This window comes from Saimiri boliviensis, chromosome 11, assembly GCF_048565385.1.
Source record: "Saimiri boliviensis isolate mSaiBol1 chromosome 11, mSaiBol1.pri, whole genome shotgun sequence".
Lineage (NCBI taxonomy): Eukaryota > Metazoa > Chordata > Mammalia > Primates > Cebidae > Saimiri > Saimiri boliviensis.
Genome location: NC_133459.1, coordinates 9100244 through 9117180, shown reverse-complemented (window position 1 = coordinate 9117180; position 16937 = coordinate 9100244). Strand labels below are relative to the sequence as shown.

The 16937-nt window shown below is 45.7% G+C and overlaps 1 protein-coding gene across 2 annotated transcripts in view; it reads right to left on the bottom strand.

Annotated features, from left to right (window-relative positions):
• Positions 1 to 8518: 8518 nt before the first annotated feature.
• Positions 8519 to 16937, bottom strand: part of UBE4B (ubiquitination factor E4B) — a 153857-nt gene continuing 145438 nt past the window's right edge. For both annotated transcript variants that reach the window (XM_074380045.1, XM_039473879.2), the window contains 3 exons: positions 10947 to 11121; positions 10191 to 10337; positions 8519 to 9863 (listed from right to left, as the gene is read on the bottom strand). In XM_074380045.1, coding sequence (XP_074236146.1) covers positions 9802 to 9863; positions 10191 to 10337; positions 10947 to 11121 — 384 coding nt within the window. In that variant the 3' untranslated portion in view covers positions 8519 to 9801. The remainder of the gene's footprint in view (positions 9864 to 10190; positions 10338 to 10946; positions 11122 to 16937) is intronic.

Below are 16937 nucleotides of genomic sequence, written 5' to 3'. Positions count from 1 at the left end.
CGTGGCCTGTAGGACTGAGCCCTGGTGACACGTGCTTGGCTGGATTTCAGAATAATAATAATTATTATTATTATTTCTGAGACGGGGTCTTACTCTGTGGCCAGGCTGGAGTGCAGTGGCGCAAACTTGGCTCACTGTAACCTCCACCTCCTGGGTTCAATCAATTCTCCTGCTTCAGCCTCCCGAGTAGCTGGGATTATAGGCACAACCATCACGCCCAGCTAATTTTTGTGTTTTTAGTAGAGTCGGGGTTTCACCATGTTGGCCAGATGGTTTCGATCTCTTGACCTTGTGATCTGCCCAAAGTGCTGGGATTATAGGCGTGAGACACAGCACCTGGCCCCAGAATTGTTAATAATGTGGACCAGTGACTCCTATGTATTATTAATACTGTGGACCAGTGACTCCTATCGGGTACCCCATAGGAGTCACTGACCATAGTATTAATAATTCACTTTTTGAACAGGAGCATTCAAAATGGTTTTCCCATACCTGTCCCATCATTGCATGCGTTGCTTGTATGTGTGGATATGGTGTTTGTGTGTGCATGTGGTGTGTGTGTACACGGTGTGTATGCATGTGCTGTGTGTGCATGTGCTGTGTGTGCACTCGTGTACACGGTGTGTGCACATGGTTGTGTGCATGTGGTGTGTGTGCACGCATGTATACATGTGGTTGTGTGCGTGTGGTGTGTGGTGTGTGTGCACGTGTGTGTACATGGTGTGTGTGCACGTGGTTGTGTGCATGTGTGTGTGCCTGTGGTGAGTGTGCACGTGTGTGGACATGGTTGTGTGCATGTATGTGTGCACATGGTTGCATGTGTGTGTGTGCACGTGTGTCTATGTTGTATGTGTGCATGTGATGTGTATGGGTGCATGTGTGTGTGGGTAACTTGTATCTTTCATGAACAGATCTTTAGATCCAGAAGATTAACACTCAAGGAATTACATTTACAGAATCCCATCTGAGAAACCTCATCTGCAGCTGGACTTGATTTCAATGATGAGATGCTGGACTTCAAGCTGATACCCTAATGGGATGAAGTTCGGGAATCTCAGGGGAAGGAAGCACTGCATCATTTTGTAGGTATGAAGAATGTAAATTGTTGCTAGAAGGGGAATGTGGCAGATCTGATTTGCAAGATGGTCAGAACAATGTCTCCCATCCCAGAAGCTCTTCTCACACTGTGATGTTGACCTGCCTCCCAGCATGAGACGGTTCTGCATTTTTTCCCCTTGAATCCAGCCAGGCTTGTGACTGCTGCTGAAGTGACACGGTGTGACTTCCAAGCCTAGGCTGGAACAGGCAACACACAGCTTCTGTCTGGTCCTCTTGGAAGCTTGCTCGTGGATCTCCCAGAACTGTGGGGGATAAAACCACTGTTACTGTACCAAGCCACTCCATTTTGGGGTGATTTTATTATAAAGCAGCATATAACTGCTACAACTAGAACAAAAAATACATGAAGAGATTAATTCATTTAACTAATCTATTTGCCCGACACACTCATAGGTGATGAGGCTACAGAAAAAATTAAAATCTCTGCCCTCACCGAGTTTACATTCTGGTGGGGGGAAGATAATGTAAACAAGTATATCATAGCTATAGCATGTTAGATAGTGGCAAACACCAAAGAGAAAATGTAAATAAAGGGAATAGCAAGGGATGGCAAGGTTAGGTGAATAAATTACAATTTTAAATAGGATGGACTCCCCAAGGTGATATTTGAGTAAAGATCTAAAGGAAATAAAGAGTGACTGACCCACATGTCTGTCTGTGGGAAGAGGATTCTTCGTAGAGAAAAGGGTAACACTAGTCCCCTTGCAGGGGTGGAGAGCAGTGAGGCCAGGATGGCTGGGTGGCTGCAGTGAAGAGAAGAGTCGTAGGAGGTGAGATCAGAGAGAATGGGGTGGGAGTGTTTTGCCTTCCAGGTTATTGTAAGGATTTATTTTATTTTATTTTAGATGGAGTCTCGTTCTGTCAGCCAGGCTGGAGTGCAGTGGTCAGATCATAGTTCACGTAGGCTTGAATTTCTGGGCTCAGGAGATCCTCCCACCTCAATCTCTGGAAATGCTGAGACCACAGGTGCACACCACCACACCTGGCTTTAAGGTTTTTCCTCCCTCTTTCTTTTTCTTTTTCTTTTTCTTTTCTTTCTTTTTTTTTTTTTTGAGACGGAGTTTCGCTCTTGTTACCCAGGCTGGAGTGTGCAATGGCGCAATCTCGGCTCACCGCAACCTCCGCCTCCTGGGCTCAGGCAATTCTCCTGCCTCAGCCTCCTGAGTAGCTGGGATTACAGGCACATGCCACCATGCCCAGCTAATGTTTTTGTATTTTTAGTAGAGACGGGGTTTCACCATGTTGACCAGGATGGTCTCGATCTCTTGACCTCGTGATCCACCCGCCTCGGCCTCCCAAAGTGCTGGGATTACAGGCTTGAGCCACCGCGCCCGGCCCCCTCTTTCTTTTTTTGAGATAGGGCTTCACTTTGTCATCCAGGCTGGAGTGTAGTGGTGCAGTCTTGGTGTAAGGCCGGTTGCCTCGCCAGGAGCTCGGACACGCCCATCCCTCTCGACGACTGAAAATTACATCACCAGAATCTACACTCAGCCTCCGGCTTCGCCATGCCCACCTCAGCATTCAACGCTCAACTCTGCACTCGGTACCTAGCCCGCCGTTGGAAATCCCCTCTGCACTCAGCACCAGGATCTGCACTCGACACTAAACTCTGCACCCGGAACCTCACCAGCCGTTGGAAAACCCTGCCAAAATTTAAAAGAAGCCCCACCAAAACCTGCCCAATAGCACATTGCCCCGTCCAGCCCGCTCACCGGAAATCCCGCCTACCTACCTATAGCAGCTTACCGCGTCCACGTCCTGTTTCTCCACAGCCAATCAGAGCACCTTCCCTCCCTAGATAACCCCAGGCCTGAGAGGAGTTACACTGGCTTCCCTGGCCTCTTTCCCTGGGACCACAGAACCTCGCCCGGGAGCCGAATAAATTGGCGTCTAATTGTTTTCATGCAGGCCTCAGTTTCCTCATTTTAAACTCAGCAATAAACCTTACAGAAAATAAACCCGGCCGGGCGCGGTGGCTCAAGCCTGTAATCCCAGCACTTTGGGAGGCCGAGGTGGGTGGATCACAAGGTCAAGAGATCGAGACCATCCTGGTCAACATGGTGAAACCCCGTCTCTACTAAAAATACAAAAAAAATTAGCTGGGCATGGTGGCGCGTGCCTGTAATCCCAGCTACTCAGGAGGCTGAGGCAGGAGAATTGCCTGAACCCAGGAGGCGGAGGTTGCGGTGAGCCGGAATCGTGCCATTGCACTCCAGCCTGGGTAACAAGAGCGAAACTCCATCTCAAAAAAAAAAAAAAAAAAAAAAAGAAAATAAACCCTACACTTGGCTCACTGCAACCTTCACCTCCTGCGTTCAAGTGATTCTCATGCCTCAGGCTCCCAAGTAGCTGGGATTACAGGCGCCCAACACCATGCCAGCTAAGTTTTGTATTTTTAGTAGAGACAGGGTTTCACCATGTTGGCTAGGCTGGTCTCGAACTCCTGACCTCAGGTGATCCACCCGCCTCGGTCTCCTAAAGTGCTGGGATTACAGCATGAGCCACCGTGCCCGGCCGAGCAGAGAGATTTGTGGACAGATTGGACAAAGGAGGAGAGCACAACAGCGGAGTGAAGGATGACTCGAAGGTTTGTGGCCTGAGCGACTTGGAAGGATGGAGTTGTCATTTACTGGGATGAGGAGACTAAGAGGAGCGGGCCCAGGGGAATGTGTGTGGAGTTCAGGTTGGGATATATTAAATCTGAGAGCTTTTTTTTTTTTTTTTTTTTTTTGAGATGGAGTTTCGCTCGGTCACCAGGCTGGAATGCAGTGGTGCAATCTCGGCTCACTACAACCTCCACCTCCTGGGTTCAAACAATTCTCCTGCCTCAGCCTCCTGAGTAGCTGGGACTACAGATGTGAACCACCACACCCGGCTAATATTTGTACTTTTAGTAATTATGGGGTTTCACCATGTTGTCGAGGATGGTCTCAACCTCTTGACCTCGTGATCTGCCCACCTTGGCTTCCTGAAGTGCTGGGATTACAGGCATGAGCCACCGTGCCCAGCCCTGAGGGCCTTTTAGTCATCTGAGATGCCCAGGGTGTGCAGTACTGGAAAGAAGTGGGGCTTGAGATACCCATTTGGGATCAACATGAGTGGCTAGTAATGAATGAAAGCCGTGAGATTGAAGTTATCTAATCATTTAAAACGGGGGTTAGGTCTGGAGCTGACCTCAAGGTCAAAGTCTCTCCCATGGCATAATGCTATGCTGCTTCTCCGCCTCTCCTTGGGCATTCTGAGTTCTTCTGAACTTGTAGATTCTGGGGAAGAGATGAGGCTGGAAAGGCCAAATGCCCTAGATTCATGTGCCAGCTCCACTAATACATGTAAGAGTGGCTCGCACATAGAATAGGCTCACAAATGCAGATGATCATCACCAACTCAGAATGACTTTCTGCATCAACACTAGCTGATGCCAGCATCAAGCTCATAGGCTACTATGTCTCCTTCAATCAAAAATGTACCTTGAGGCTGGGCATGGTGGCTCATGCCTGTAATCCCAGCACTTTGGGAGGCCGAGGTAGGTGGATCACTTGAGGTCAGGAGTCTGACCTCAGACCATGCTGGCCAACACGGTGAAACTCCGTCTTTACTTATAGAAAAAAACCAAAAAGACCGGAGGTGGTGATGTGTGCCTGTAATCCCAGCTACTCAGGAGGCTAAGGCAGGAGAATCGCTTGAACCTAGGAGGCAGAGGTTGCAATGAGCCGAAATCGTACCACTGCACTCCAGCCTGGGTGACAGAGCGAGACTCTGTCTGAAAAAAAAACCAACCAGCCAAGCAAAAAAAAAACAAAAACCTAGTCCAATGAGGCCTATTCATGTCACTTTCACTCCAACCAAAATGCTGTGAAATTCACTACTTGATGTACCAAACCCAGAGGTTACAAAAAGTGAACGATGTGCTCAGCTTTTTTTTCGAAAGATATTCGATCGACATCTTTTTAAAACCTACACCACGCTGAGCCACCACACAGGGCAGAAGTTATTTTAATCATCTTTCTCTCAAGGATCATTTCTCTTCTGCTGATCTGGTTCTCTTACTTGACAATCTTCCCTTTAGTCAAGACCTACTTTTAATATATTTTGGGATTTATTTCAATATCCACAATTAACAGACTGCAGACAAACACACAACAGCAACTCTTGAGACTATAAAAATAGAAACCCAAACCATCTTCCTTCCCCCTAGAGACAGTACAGGCAGGAGACTGGCTGCATCTCTGTCCTACCCGGCAGGTCCTTGAAACCTCTGAATTATTCAGAATGACAAGTGCATATGGTGGTATAAAGCAGCATTACTACATTCAGGGGGGACAACCGGGGGATTAAAGTCAGAGTTTGGAATCTGGAAGGAGAGGAGACAAGCAGTCCACACTGGTGAGATAAACACAAACAAAATCAGGCAAGAGGCCAGTAGGATCATAATTCTACAGGCACTAAACTTAGATATGTACATTTAGTAAAAAGTAATCCAATTAAGGCCAGGCGTGGTGGCTCATGTCTGTAATCCCAGCACTTTGGGAGGCCGAGGTGGGCAGATCACAAGGTCAAGAGATCGAGACCATCCTGGCCAACATGGTGAAACCCTGTCTCTACTAAAAATACAAAAATTACCTGGGCATGGTGGCACGCACCTGTAGTCCCAGCTACTTGGGAGGCCGAGGCAGGAGAATCACTTGAACCTGGGAGGCAGAGGTTGCAGTGAGTTGAGATTGTGCCACTGCACTCCAGCCTGGGCAAAAAAGCAAGACTGTCTCATTAAAAAAAAAAGAAAAGCCGGGCGCGGTGGCTCAAGCCTGTAATCCCAGCACTTTGGGAGGCTGAGGCGGGTGGATCATGAGGTCGAGAGATCGAGACCATCCTGGTTAACAAGGTGAAACCCCGTCTCTACTAAAAATACAAAAATTAGCTGGGCATGGTTGTGCGTGCCTGTAATCCCAGCTACTCAGGAGGCTGAGGGAGGAGAATTGCCTGAACCCAGGAGGCGGAGGTTGCGGTGAGCCGAGATCGCGCCATTGCACTCCAGCCTGGGTAACAAGAGCGAAACTCCGTCTCAAAAAAAAAAAAAAAAAAAAACAATTAAACAGAATTATCTGCATGGTGAAAATGTGGATTTTTTTTTCTTCTTTTTGCTTATATTGTCTAAATTTTTTGCTATCATGAACTTTTTCCTTAGTTTTTCATTTCATGTATGTATATATATATGTGTATATATATATATATTTTTTTTAATTGTTTATTTTTTTGAAGGAGGGGTGATGGAATCTCACTCTGTTGCCCAGGCTGGAGTGCAGTGGCACAATCTCAGCTCACTGCAACCTCTGCCTCCTGGGTTCAAGCGATTCTCCTGCCTCAGCCTCCCAAGGTAGCTGGAATTACAGGGACCCAACTCCACGCTGTGCTAATTTTTGTATTTTTTAGTAGACATGAGGGTTCACCTTGTTGGCAAGGGGGACCTCAGGTATCTACCCGCCTTATCCTCCCAAAGTGCTAGGATTACAGGCCACTGTGCCTGGCCTTCATTTTTAAATATATGTATTTTTTTAAAAAGAGCCAGGGTCTCAGTATGTTGCCCAGCCTGGTCTTGATTTCCTGGGTTCAACTGATTCTTCCATCTTGGCCTCACAAAGTGCTGGGATTACAGGCATGTGCCACCACACCTGGCCAAGTTGTTTGGTTCAAATGTGCTCAAGAGGGCCGGGCGTGGTAGCTCACGGTCGGTAGCTCAACGTGGGCGGATCACCTGAGGTCGGGAGTTCAAGACCAGCCTGACCAACATGGTGAAACCCCATCTTAAAAAAAAAAAAAATGTGCTCAAGAGAAGCAGACATAGAGACTGAGGGCATGGGCTCTGAAGCCTGAACACCTGGTTCTTAGCCAAGCAGCCAGGTGACGTTGGGTAAGTTATCTACCCTCTCTACATCCCACGCACAGATATATTCTTAAAAAACTGAGATAGGCAGGGAGTGGTGGTTCATGCCTGTAATCCCAGCATTTTGGAAGGCTGAGGCAGGAGGAGCACCAGAGCCAAGGAGTTCAGGACCAGCCTGGACAACATAGTGAGACCCTGTCTCTATTTTTCTTAAAAAAGAAGTCCAGGTGTAGTGGCTCATGCCTGTAATCCCAGTACTTTGGGAGGTGAAGGTGGGTGGATCACGAGGTCAGGAGTTCGAGACCAGCTTGGCGAATATGGTGAAACCCTGTCTCTACTAAAAATACAAAATTAGTTGGGCATGGTGGCAGGTGCTTGTAATCCCAGCTACTCAGGAGGCTGAGGCAGGAGAAGCAGTTGAATCCAGGAGGCAGAGGTTGCAGTGAGCCAAAGACCGAGTCACTGCACTCCAGTCTGGGTGAAAGAGTGAGACGCTGCCTCAAGAAAGAAAGAAAAAAACAAACAAACAAATAGAGCTGCAGTGGCTCAGTTCAGTTGTCCTGGAGCTTGAGGAGGCAAGGCTATGTGTTCAAGGCCAGGCTGGGCAACAGATAGAGCTCTCATTTATTTAAAAAAAAAAAAAAAGGTGGGGCGGGGGTGGGCGCGGTGGCTCATGCCTGTAATCCCAGCACTTTGGGAGGCCGAGGTGGGCAGATCACCAGGTCAGGAGATCGAGACCATCCTGGCCAACATGGTGAAACCCCATCTCTATTTAAAAAAATACACAAAAAATTAGCTGGGCGTGGTGGCACATACCTGTAGTCCTAGTTACTCGGGAGGCTGAGGCAGAATTGCTTGAACCCAGGAGGCACAGACTGCAGTGAGCTGAGATTGCGCCACTGTACTCCAGCCTGGGTGACAGTGAGAAACTCCGTCTCAAAAAAAAAAAAAAAAAAAAAATGTAATTGACACTCAAAACATCTCACTCACTCTTCTAAAAAATAAATAAAGAAATAAAAATAAAAAAACAACCCTAGAATAACAGTATTGTCTTCCTAGAGGATGAAACCCTAAAATGTCAACGCCTTGAAGCACCTGGCATGCAGACAGTGCTATGTCGGTGCTTGCTGTTATTATTGCTATTTGTTGTTCTTACACGAGCTGATAGAAATGGTTGCCTAAACTGGAGAGCCTAAGAAAAATGCCAATAAAATGGGTTGGATTTGAGGAAGAATCCTGAAGTTCTGGGAAGATACTTTAGATAAGGCAGAGAAACTCAAGAAAGGCAGAAGACTGAATATGACCAAGCTTACCCCTCAAATCAGCAAACAGTGAAATGAGATCCAAATGCAGCATTGAGATTGACACGAAGGAGAAAGTTTTCTTTTAAAAATAGCAACTGCTAATTGGAACCAGGCAAGATAATTCACCACATGCAAACTCATTTGGCTCTTGTTTACCCACCCACCCTGTCCCTTTTTTTTTTTTCCTCCCCACAAAAAAGAATAGACTCAAAGAAGATTTCTTCTGAATGTGTATCACCATTTATTGTAGTTTGCGTTAGGAATTGAACAGAGGACATTGTCTGTGGAGGGGGAAAAAGGAAAAGAAAAAAGAAAGTATGTTTTTTTAGAGACTTAATTTCTTCAAAACACTTTATGGTTTCAAATCCTTTTTAACCCCAAAGGAAATTCAAGAATTCAAGTATGTTAAGTAGGGAGCAGTAATACAAAAAGTCTTATACTTGTGTGCGCGTGTGGCTGTGTTTGTCTGTGTGTGTTTAAACTGGCAGACATACTCCCACATCCCTGCACCCTCTTTTGCTTTGGTAAGACCAAACACATCATACAAATGACCCTGCCTCAAACTCACACACCCAAGGGTTAAGGAATTCAATTACCTCCAGAGGATAACTGTAAAGGTTTTGAACTGTCACGTAGCATTAAAAAAAAAACACCCAACCCTCATCTCCCCAAAATACCCTAAGTCACGTAAGTCCTGATACACTTACACCCCTTAGATTTTGCTGCAGCTGCTCCTCAGATTCCTAAGAGAGGGCTTATTATAAGGACCAGAGCAGCAAGATTTTCTTTATTTTGTTTAGAATAAAAAAATCTTAAAGGGACGTTTCAAAAGAAAAAAAAAAACTGAAATTCAAATTCTGAAAATATCTTGCCTTTTTTATTAATCATGTCATCTAACACCAATTAAAAAAACAAATATGTGAATATGATATAAAAATACGATCCCAGGATTAACACTTGGTAGCAGGCACAGTTATCTCACAGAATATATGTTTGGAGGGCCAGGGAGAGGAGTTTATTTTTGTTTTTGCTTCTCTTAAAAAAATCCACAGCAGTGCAAGTTGGGTCAGGGAAGGGGAGGAGGGGAGAAAAGATTCTTTAGCAGCAAAATGTCCAGGGTTCTCTAATCACAATCAAATCAACGGATACTGGATTAAAAATTCATGAAGGGATGCTGCCCAGACCCGTTAGCCATCGCTAAAAGACTTCCGCTGCCCCAAACTGTGACATAAGAAGGACGTGCTTTGTTACACACGCAACCATGAAACTTGTCCCTTAAGCTTTTGACCGTGTTTGTCACTTAAATATATGTACAGGAATCGGGCTCCTCTTCTCATCCATGTCCTTTCAGGTCTCAGTGTTTGCTGGCTCTGGGTGGGCCTGGGGTGGTTTGCCACATGTGGCCTCCAACACATGAACGGCAGCTTCGCCGCGGCCGCTGCTTCTGCTCGCCTCGTTGGCCTTGGCTGTGTCTAGCAGAGGGTGGGCGGTGGGGACGGTTCAGTGATCGCTGTTCTGTTTCTCTCTCATCCACGCCTGAATCTGCTCTTTCAGTTCTGGCACTGAGAAAAGAAAAAAAAAGGAGGATTAATGCCCCAGATGGGAGGGCTCTTCCTGAGAGAAGATGCTTGTCGCTCTGTCTAAATGGGAAGAAAAGGCCATTCATTCCTTCACCGAGCCCGAAGACGGCAGAGGAATGCGGCATGAGAGGGAAGGGCTGCAGGGAAAAAGGGCCAAGAGTGTTTTGGGTCTTTTCTACAGAGTGTCATAAACCAGGTAGTTTCTGGATTTAATAACTTTCCCTTCTGCTTCATCTCCGAGATGCAGCTTGGGCTTTGTCTCCCGGCACTGACGCCAGCGCTGCACCTCACACCGTGCCCTCCTCTTACCTGGTTCCAGCATGCTCTCTGTCAGCGTCTGCCGGTTGAAGGGGTCCGTGGGGGAGTTGAGCAGGTGCCGCAGGATGATGGCGCGGTCCATGATGGTGCCAGAGGGCAGTCGCACGGGGTCAGTCATGAGGGTGTCCATCAGAGGGTCTGCAGGGACAAAGCAAGGCAAACTCTTAGCTAAGAAGAGTTTTTCAGCCCAGAGCTGAAAAAGAAAACAAAACAAAGCCCCTTCGACCAGTGAAAAATCCATCCAAAGAAATAGCAATCAAAGGGCCTCTGTGAGGCCCCCAGGTTTAGAAGGAAATCAGCCTTCAATAAAGGGATATGCACTGCCTTTTGTAGAGGGGAAGGCACTTCTTTGTCAGCTATTGCTGGGGAGAGGGAACAGAGAAGAAAGACCCTGGGACAGACCCAGCAGCAGGCCCCACAGGCTCTGTGGTGAGGACGCAGGCTGGAATCCTTTGTCTTAGGACTTCTTGGAATTCTTTGAAAATGTGAATCCTCACTTGCAAAGGCAGCCCTGCCCTTACAGTCTTCAGGGCTGTTATCTGGTTTTAACACAGGCTAAGGATGTTTCTTCCTTTCAATTTACAGTATGAGCTAAAAATAGGCAAATGTAATTTAAGACAGATGGTCTCAAAAAGCAGCTCCATAGCACACCATTAAAAAATTAATAGCGCAGGGCGCCCTCTTGTAATGTTATCGATTTCCAGTTAACTCAAAAGAAATCAGCATGAAAAAGACAAGACCACTTGCCTCTGAACTCATCAGGAGCATCGCTGTAGTCGATTTCTGCGCGTGCGTTCTTGGCCACTATCTCCTCCACTTTCTCGGCCAGCAGCTTAAATTTTTCTATCGCTATTGTAGATTTGATCCCTGCCTTCCGCATCTTTGAAATAACTTCTTCAAACAATTCCTTACTGTAGGATCTCTGCAAAGGAGAAATGGCAACGTGAGACGTAAATGTATTTGAGGTGGAAAAAAAAAGCAAGCTGCAGAAAATATCCAAAGTTTGATCCATTTGTGGATTTTTCCCCTTTAAAGAAGCCCTAAAATTATATATACTTATATATTATATATATCCCAGTCTTTATGCATTTATAGCCATGTAAAAGTATGCACTTTTTATGCTTACAAATGCATAAAGACTGGAATAATTTGAGCCAAACTGTACGAGGTCACTCCCTCTCGGGAGGGCTGCAGGATTGAGGCAGATGGGATTTTTTTTTTTGAATTTTTACAGCTAGCATGCATTTCTGTTAAAGTTTAAACATTAAAAAGAGAAGGAAATCTAGTCTATTTCAGTCCTTGTGGGGCACTATGCCCTAGCAGACTATAAGACAGAGGAGGTGAAAATTCCAGCTCTCTTCCACAAAGGTAGGCATGGTAAAAACAAGGCAATGTTGCTCATATCTAGAGGAGCTTTCTCCTGTTCACTTTCAAGCCTCCTTCAAGCTCATTTAGTTTAGCACTAGCACATGTCAGGCTCTCCATGGATGTCAGACCACCCCGATGAACCAGTGAATAGGCCTGGGAGCAGACACAATCTACGTCCCCAGGAAGGGAAGACATGGAGAGGAGGACAGGCACTCACCATGGACCCAGACAAACCTCAACTTCAATTCTGGCTCTACCAGCTACCAGCTGTGTGGTCTTAGGCAAATCTGAACTCTCCCAAGCCCAGGTTCTTTGAGTGTAAAATGTGCAGAGAAATATCTACCTCACAGGTGTCTAATTCATAAAAATCACTGCCATGCCAAATAGCAAAGTATGTTGTATTTTGTATTTATAGTAAAACATACATGGCAAAACCACTGGCCACTTGCTTAGTGATGACATACATCTGTATTTGCATCGCCATCACTAAACAAGCGGCCAGTGCTTTTGTCATATATGTTTTACTATAAATAAATAAATAAAGATTTTGAGACAGAATCTCATTCTGTTGCTCAGGCTGGAGGGCAGCAGTGCAATCATGGCTCACCGCAGCCTCAAACTCCTAGGCTCAAGCGATCCTCTCACCTTAGCCACCAAGTAGCTGGGATTACAGGTGCATGCCACTATACCTGGTTAATTTTAATTTTAATTTTTGAGGTGGAGTCTCGCTCTGTCATCCAGGATACAGTGCAGTGGTGTGATCTCAGCTCACTTAAGTCTCCACCTCCTGGGTTCAAGTGATTCTCCTGCCTCAGCCTCCCAAGTAGCTGGAATTACAGATGTGAGCTACCATGCCTGGCTAATTTTTTTCTTTTCAAAGAAGGCGATTATGAATAATTTTTTTCTATTTTTAGTAAAGACAAGGTTTCACCATGTTGGCCAGGCTGGTCTCAAACTCCTGGTCCCAGGTGATCTGCCCAACTCGGCTTCCCAAAGTGCTGGAATTACAGGCATGAGCCATTGTGCCCAGCCTACACCTCTTTTCTTTATAAAGTACCCAACCTTGGGTACTCCTGTATAGAGATGCAACGGACTAACATAAGAGTATCTGCAAATCATTTCTCCAATGATACATGTATCGTCTGATATCACCTAGCATCCAGAATATGTAAAGAACTCTTCCAATTCAACAATAAAAACGCAAACAACCCAATTAAAAAATGGGCAAAGAACGTGAATAGACATTGCTCCCAAGAAAACATAAAAATGGCCAGCAAGCACATGAAAAGGTGTTCAATGGTGTTTGTCATTAGGGAAATACAAATCAAAACCATAATGAAATACTACCGCACTCCCACTAGGATGCGTATTTAAGAAACAAAAACAAATTAACATGTGCTAATGAGGATGTAAAGAAATTTAAACTTCATGGTAGAAAGAATATAAAGTAAACAAAAGAAAAAAAAAAGAGAAAGAATGAAAATCTAAACCTTATACATTGCTGGTGGGAATGTCAAATGGTGCAGCAGCTGTAGAAAACACTCTGGCAGTCCCTCAAAAAGTTAAACATGGAATTTCCACATGACTGAACAATTCCACTCCTAAGTATATACCCAAAATAACTGAAAACAGGTGTTTAAATACTTTTACATGAATGTTCATAGCAGCACTATTTACAACAGCCAAAGGGTGGAGATAACCCAAATGTCTATCAATGGATGATAAACAAATGGTGGTATATCCATACAGTGAAATATTACTCAGCCATGAAAAGGAATGAAATACTGATACATTCTACAACACAAATGAACCTTGAAACATGATGCTAAGTGAAAGAAGCCAGACATAAAACGTTACACACTGTATCAGCCTGTTTATATGAAATGTCCAGAATAGTTGAATAGGTAAATCTAAAAATAGGGAAAGAGAGATAGAAAGCAGATTTGCAGCTGCCAGGGGCTGGGGCAATGCGGTATATACAGGCAGTGATGCTTTATGGATATGGGTTTTCCTTTTGGGGTGATACACGTTTTGGAACGAGGTAGAGGCGGTGGCTGCACAACACTGTGACTGGACTACATGCCACCAAATGGTCCACTTTCAAATGGTTAATTTTGTTATATATGAATTTTACCTCAATAAAGAAGAAAAAATTAAACAAGAAAACGAAGCACTGACTGTGTGAGATGCAGACTCACATTCTGGGAGGTTGCAGGAGGGAGCAATTAACTTAGGACACTGCGTGGGAGAAGTGTGGCTATGATGGGATTTTAATTTTTTTATTTTCTGAAGTAGATGCTGAATCTTTTTTACTTTTTTTTTTTTTTTTTTTTTTTTTTGAGATGGAGTTTCGCTCTTGTTACCCAGGCTGGAGTGCAATGGCGCGATCTCGGCTCACCGCAACCTCCACCTCCTGGGTTCAGGCAATTCTCCTGCCTCAGCCTCCTGAGTAGCTGGGATTACAGGCACGCGCCACCATGCCCAGCTAATTTTTTGTATTTTTAGTAGAGATGGGGTTTCATCATGTTGACCAGGATGGTCTCAATCTCTTGACCTCGTGATCCACTTGCCTCGGCCTCCCAAAGTGCTGGGATTACAGGCTTGAGCCACCGCGCCCAGCCCTTTTTTACTTTTTAATGGAAAATGGTGTTAACAGACACTGCTCCATGGACAACAGACACGCAGCCTGTCCACGGAACAGGCATCTGCCCATAAAGGCGCAGTCTGGGTCACTTTCACTTTAATGTCTCCCGGGACCAATGTGGTATCCCATCTTCTCTGGCGTGGAGCCCTCCCCTCACATTCTTGAGCATCAAGCTCAGTGGCTCTTTATCCAGCCAACTTTCTGTCAGCCTTCTGGACATGGGTCTTCAGCCTACTCTTAGTATAGAGGGAGAGAAGCCTCCTCTCCATTTCTTTACCTACAAAGCTGTCATTTTCTTCTTTGCCTTCCCAGGAAAACAAGACATACTAAACCAAACCAAAGCCAAGATACTGCTGCCTCCAGAGGAGAAGATGCAATTCTACACCCTCTTCCGCAGTGCCTGCCAGTCGCCCATCCTTCTGCCCTTACTGCCCCCGCCCCCACCAAAACTCTCTTCTAAAACAATCAAGTAAGCAGGCTCCTAATCAGTTTATAGCCAATATAAACAGAAAATACCCAACAATCAGCATAAACACCACACTTTGAAAGAAAGCAAAAACACTTTTTTTTTTTTTTTTTTTGAGATGGAGTTTCGCTCTTGTTGCTCAGGCTGGAGTGCAGTAGTGCGATCTTGGCTCACTAACCTCCGCCTACTGGGTTCAAGCAATTCTCCTGCCTCAGCCTCCCAAGTAGCTGGGATTATAGGAACCCACCACTATGCCCGGCTAAGTTTTTGTATTTTTAGTAGAAATGGGGTTTCACCACGTTGGCCAGGATGGTCTCAAACTCCTGACCTCAGGCGATCTGCCTGCCTCGACCTCCCAAAGTGCTGGGGTTACAGGTGTGTGCCACTGTGCCTGGCCCAACACTTATTAAAATATGCTTTTCTCTCCATGTGTCACTGGCACGTCTGTGTTTGTTTCACGGGTCTGGAAGAACAGGACCATTTAGATATTCAAGGACCCTTGTGTGCCCCCGTGCCAGAAATTGCTGTCTATGACTCAAGCCAGGTGCCACCAGAGGCCACCATCATAATCCAAGGCATGACCAGGCGGTGAAACGTGTTGTTGGCCACCAAGGAAAGGCTGCTCAAAGTGTGCCTGTGTCACATTCACTTGTGCATCACCTCACTGGGCATGCTGTGCCCATCCACACAGAAACCTGTGTGTTCCATTAAGTGCTGGTGATGTGGCAGCTGGAGCACAACTGCCCTGGAGTGGGTGCACGCTAGACAGCTCTTCCAAGCCTTCCTGCAGTACCGATGAAAGAGGCTCAGTGGCTTTTCACACCAACCTCCAGCTGGGTTAGAGACTCCAGCTACAGTCAGCTGTGGACCCCACCTCAACGGGTACATGCTTTCCCTCACTGCAGACTATGACTTACCTTCTGTTTAAAATCTGAGCAATATTATATAGTCGGGGGCTAGGAAAACTCTGTGTGTGTGTGTGTGTGCGCGCGCGCGCATGCACGCACACACGCATGTGCATGCAGTGGCCCGATCTCAGCTCACTACAACCTCTGCCTCCCAGGTTCAAGTGATTCTTCTGCCTCAGCTTCCTGAATAGCTGGGACTACAGGTGCTTACCACCATGCCCAGCTAATTTTTGTACTTTTAGTAGAGATGGGGTTTCACCATGTTGGCCAGGCTGGTCTTGAACTCCAGACCTCATGATCTTCCCACCTCGGCCTCCCAAAGTGCTGAGATTACAGGTGTGAGCCACTGTGCTCAGCTGAAAAGCAGTATATATTTTAATGTCTCCTACAAGTAACTAGAATTTCCTAGCCCTCTTACTGACCTCTACTTTTTATGAAAAAACTGCTTTAGGCATACAGTCGTGTCGCTGAGAAACGTCTTGTTAGGCAAATTTGTTGTTGTGTAAACATCATAGAATTTACTTACACAAACATAGGTGGTGTGGCCTACACCACATCAAGGCTCTATGGTATCACCTACTTGCTCCTAGGCTATACACCTGCACAGTGTGGGACTTACTGAATCCTGTCGGCAGTTGTAAAACAATGGTGAGTATTTTAAACATAGAAAAGGTACAGTGAAAATATGGTATTGTAATATTGTGGGACCACATGATCTTTGTGGCCCATCAATGACAGAAACAGGACATGACAGTGTATTTTTTCCATTGCAAATTCTTTGTCAAGACCATTTCCTCTGCTACTACAGCCAAAAGCACCTACATATGTGAGTTATAGCTCAATAAAGCTGTTCTTAAAAAAAAAAAAAAAAAGTACCCACAATGCTTTTATTGTAATATTATTCCTTTGGATGAGATATGGGTAAAGAACCTTCTAGAATGCCTACTGATGATTAACCTGAGCCATGAATAGTACTTGGATAAGTAGTGTGAACAAAGGCAGAGACACAGAAACAAGCATGGTTCTTTGTGAGCATTCTTTTTTTTTTTTGAGACAGAGTCTCGCTCTGTCGCCCAGGTTGGAGTGCAATGGTGCACTCTCTGCTCACTGCAACCTCTGCCTCCTGGGTTCAAGCGATTCTCCTGCTTCAGCCTCCCAAGCAGCTGGGATTACAGGTGTGTGCCACCATGCCCGGCTAATTTTTTTTTTTTTTTGGAGACAGAGTCTTGCTCTATCACCAGGCACCAGGTTGGAGTGCAGTGGTGCGATCTCGGCTCACTGCATCCTCCGCCTCCCGAGTTCAAGCAATTCTCCTGCCTCAGCCTCCCAAGTAGATGGGACTACAGGTGCGC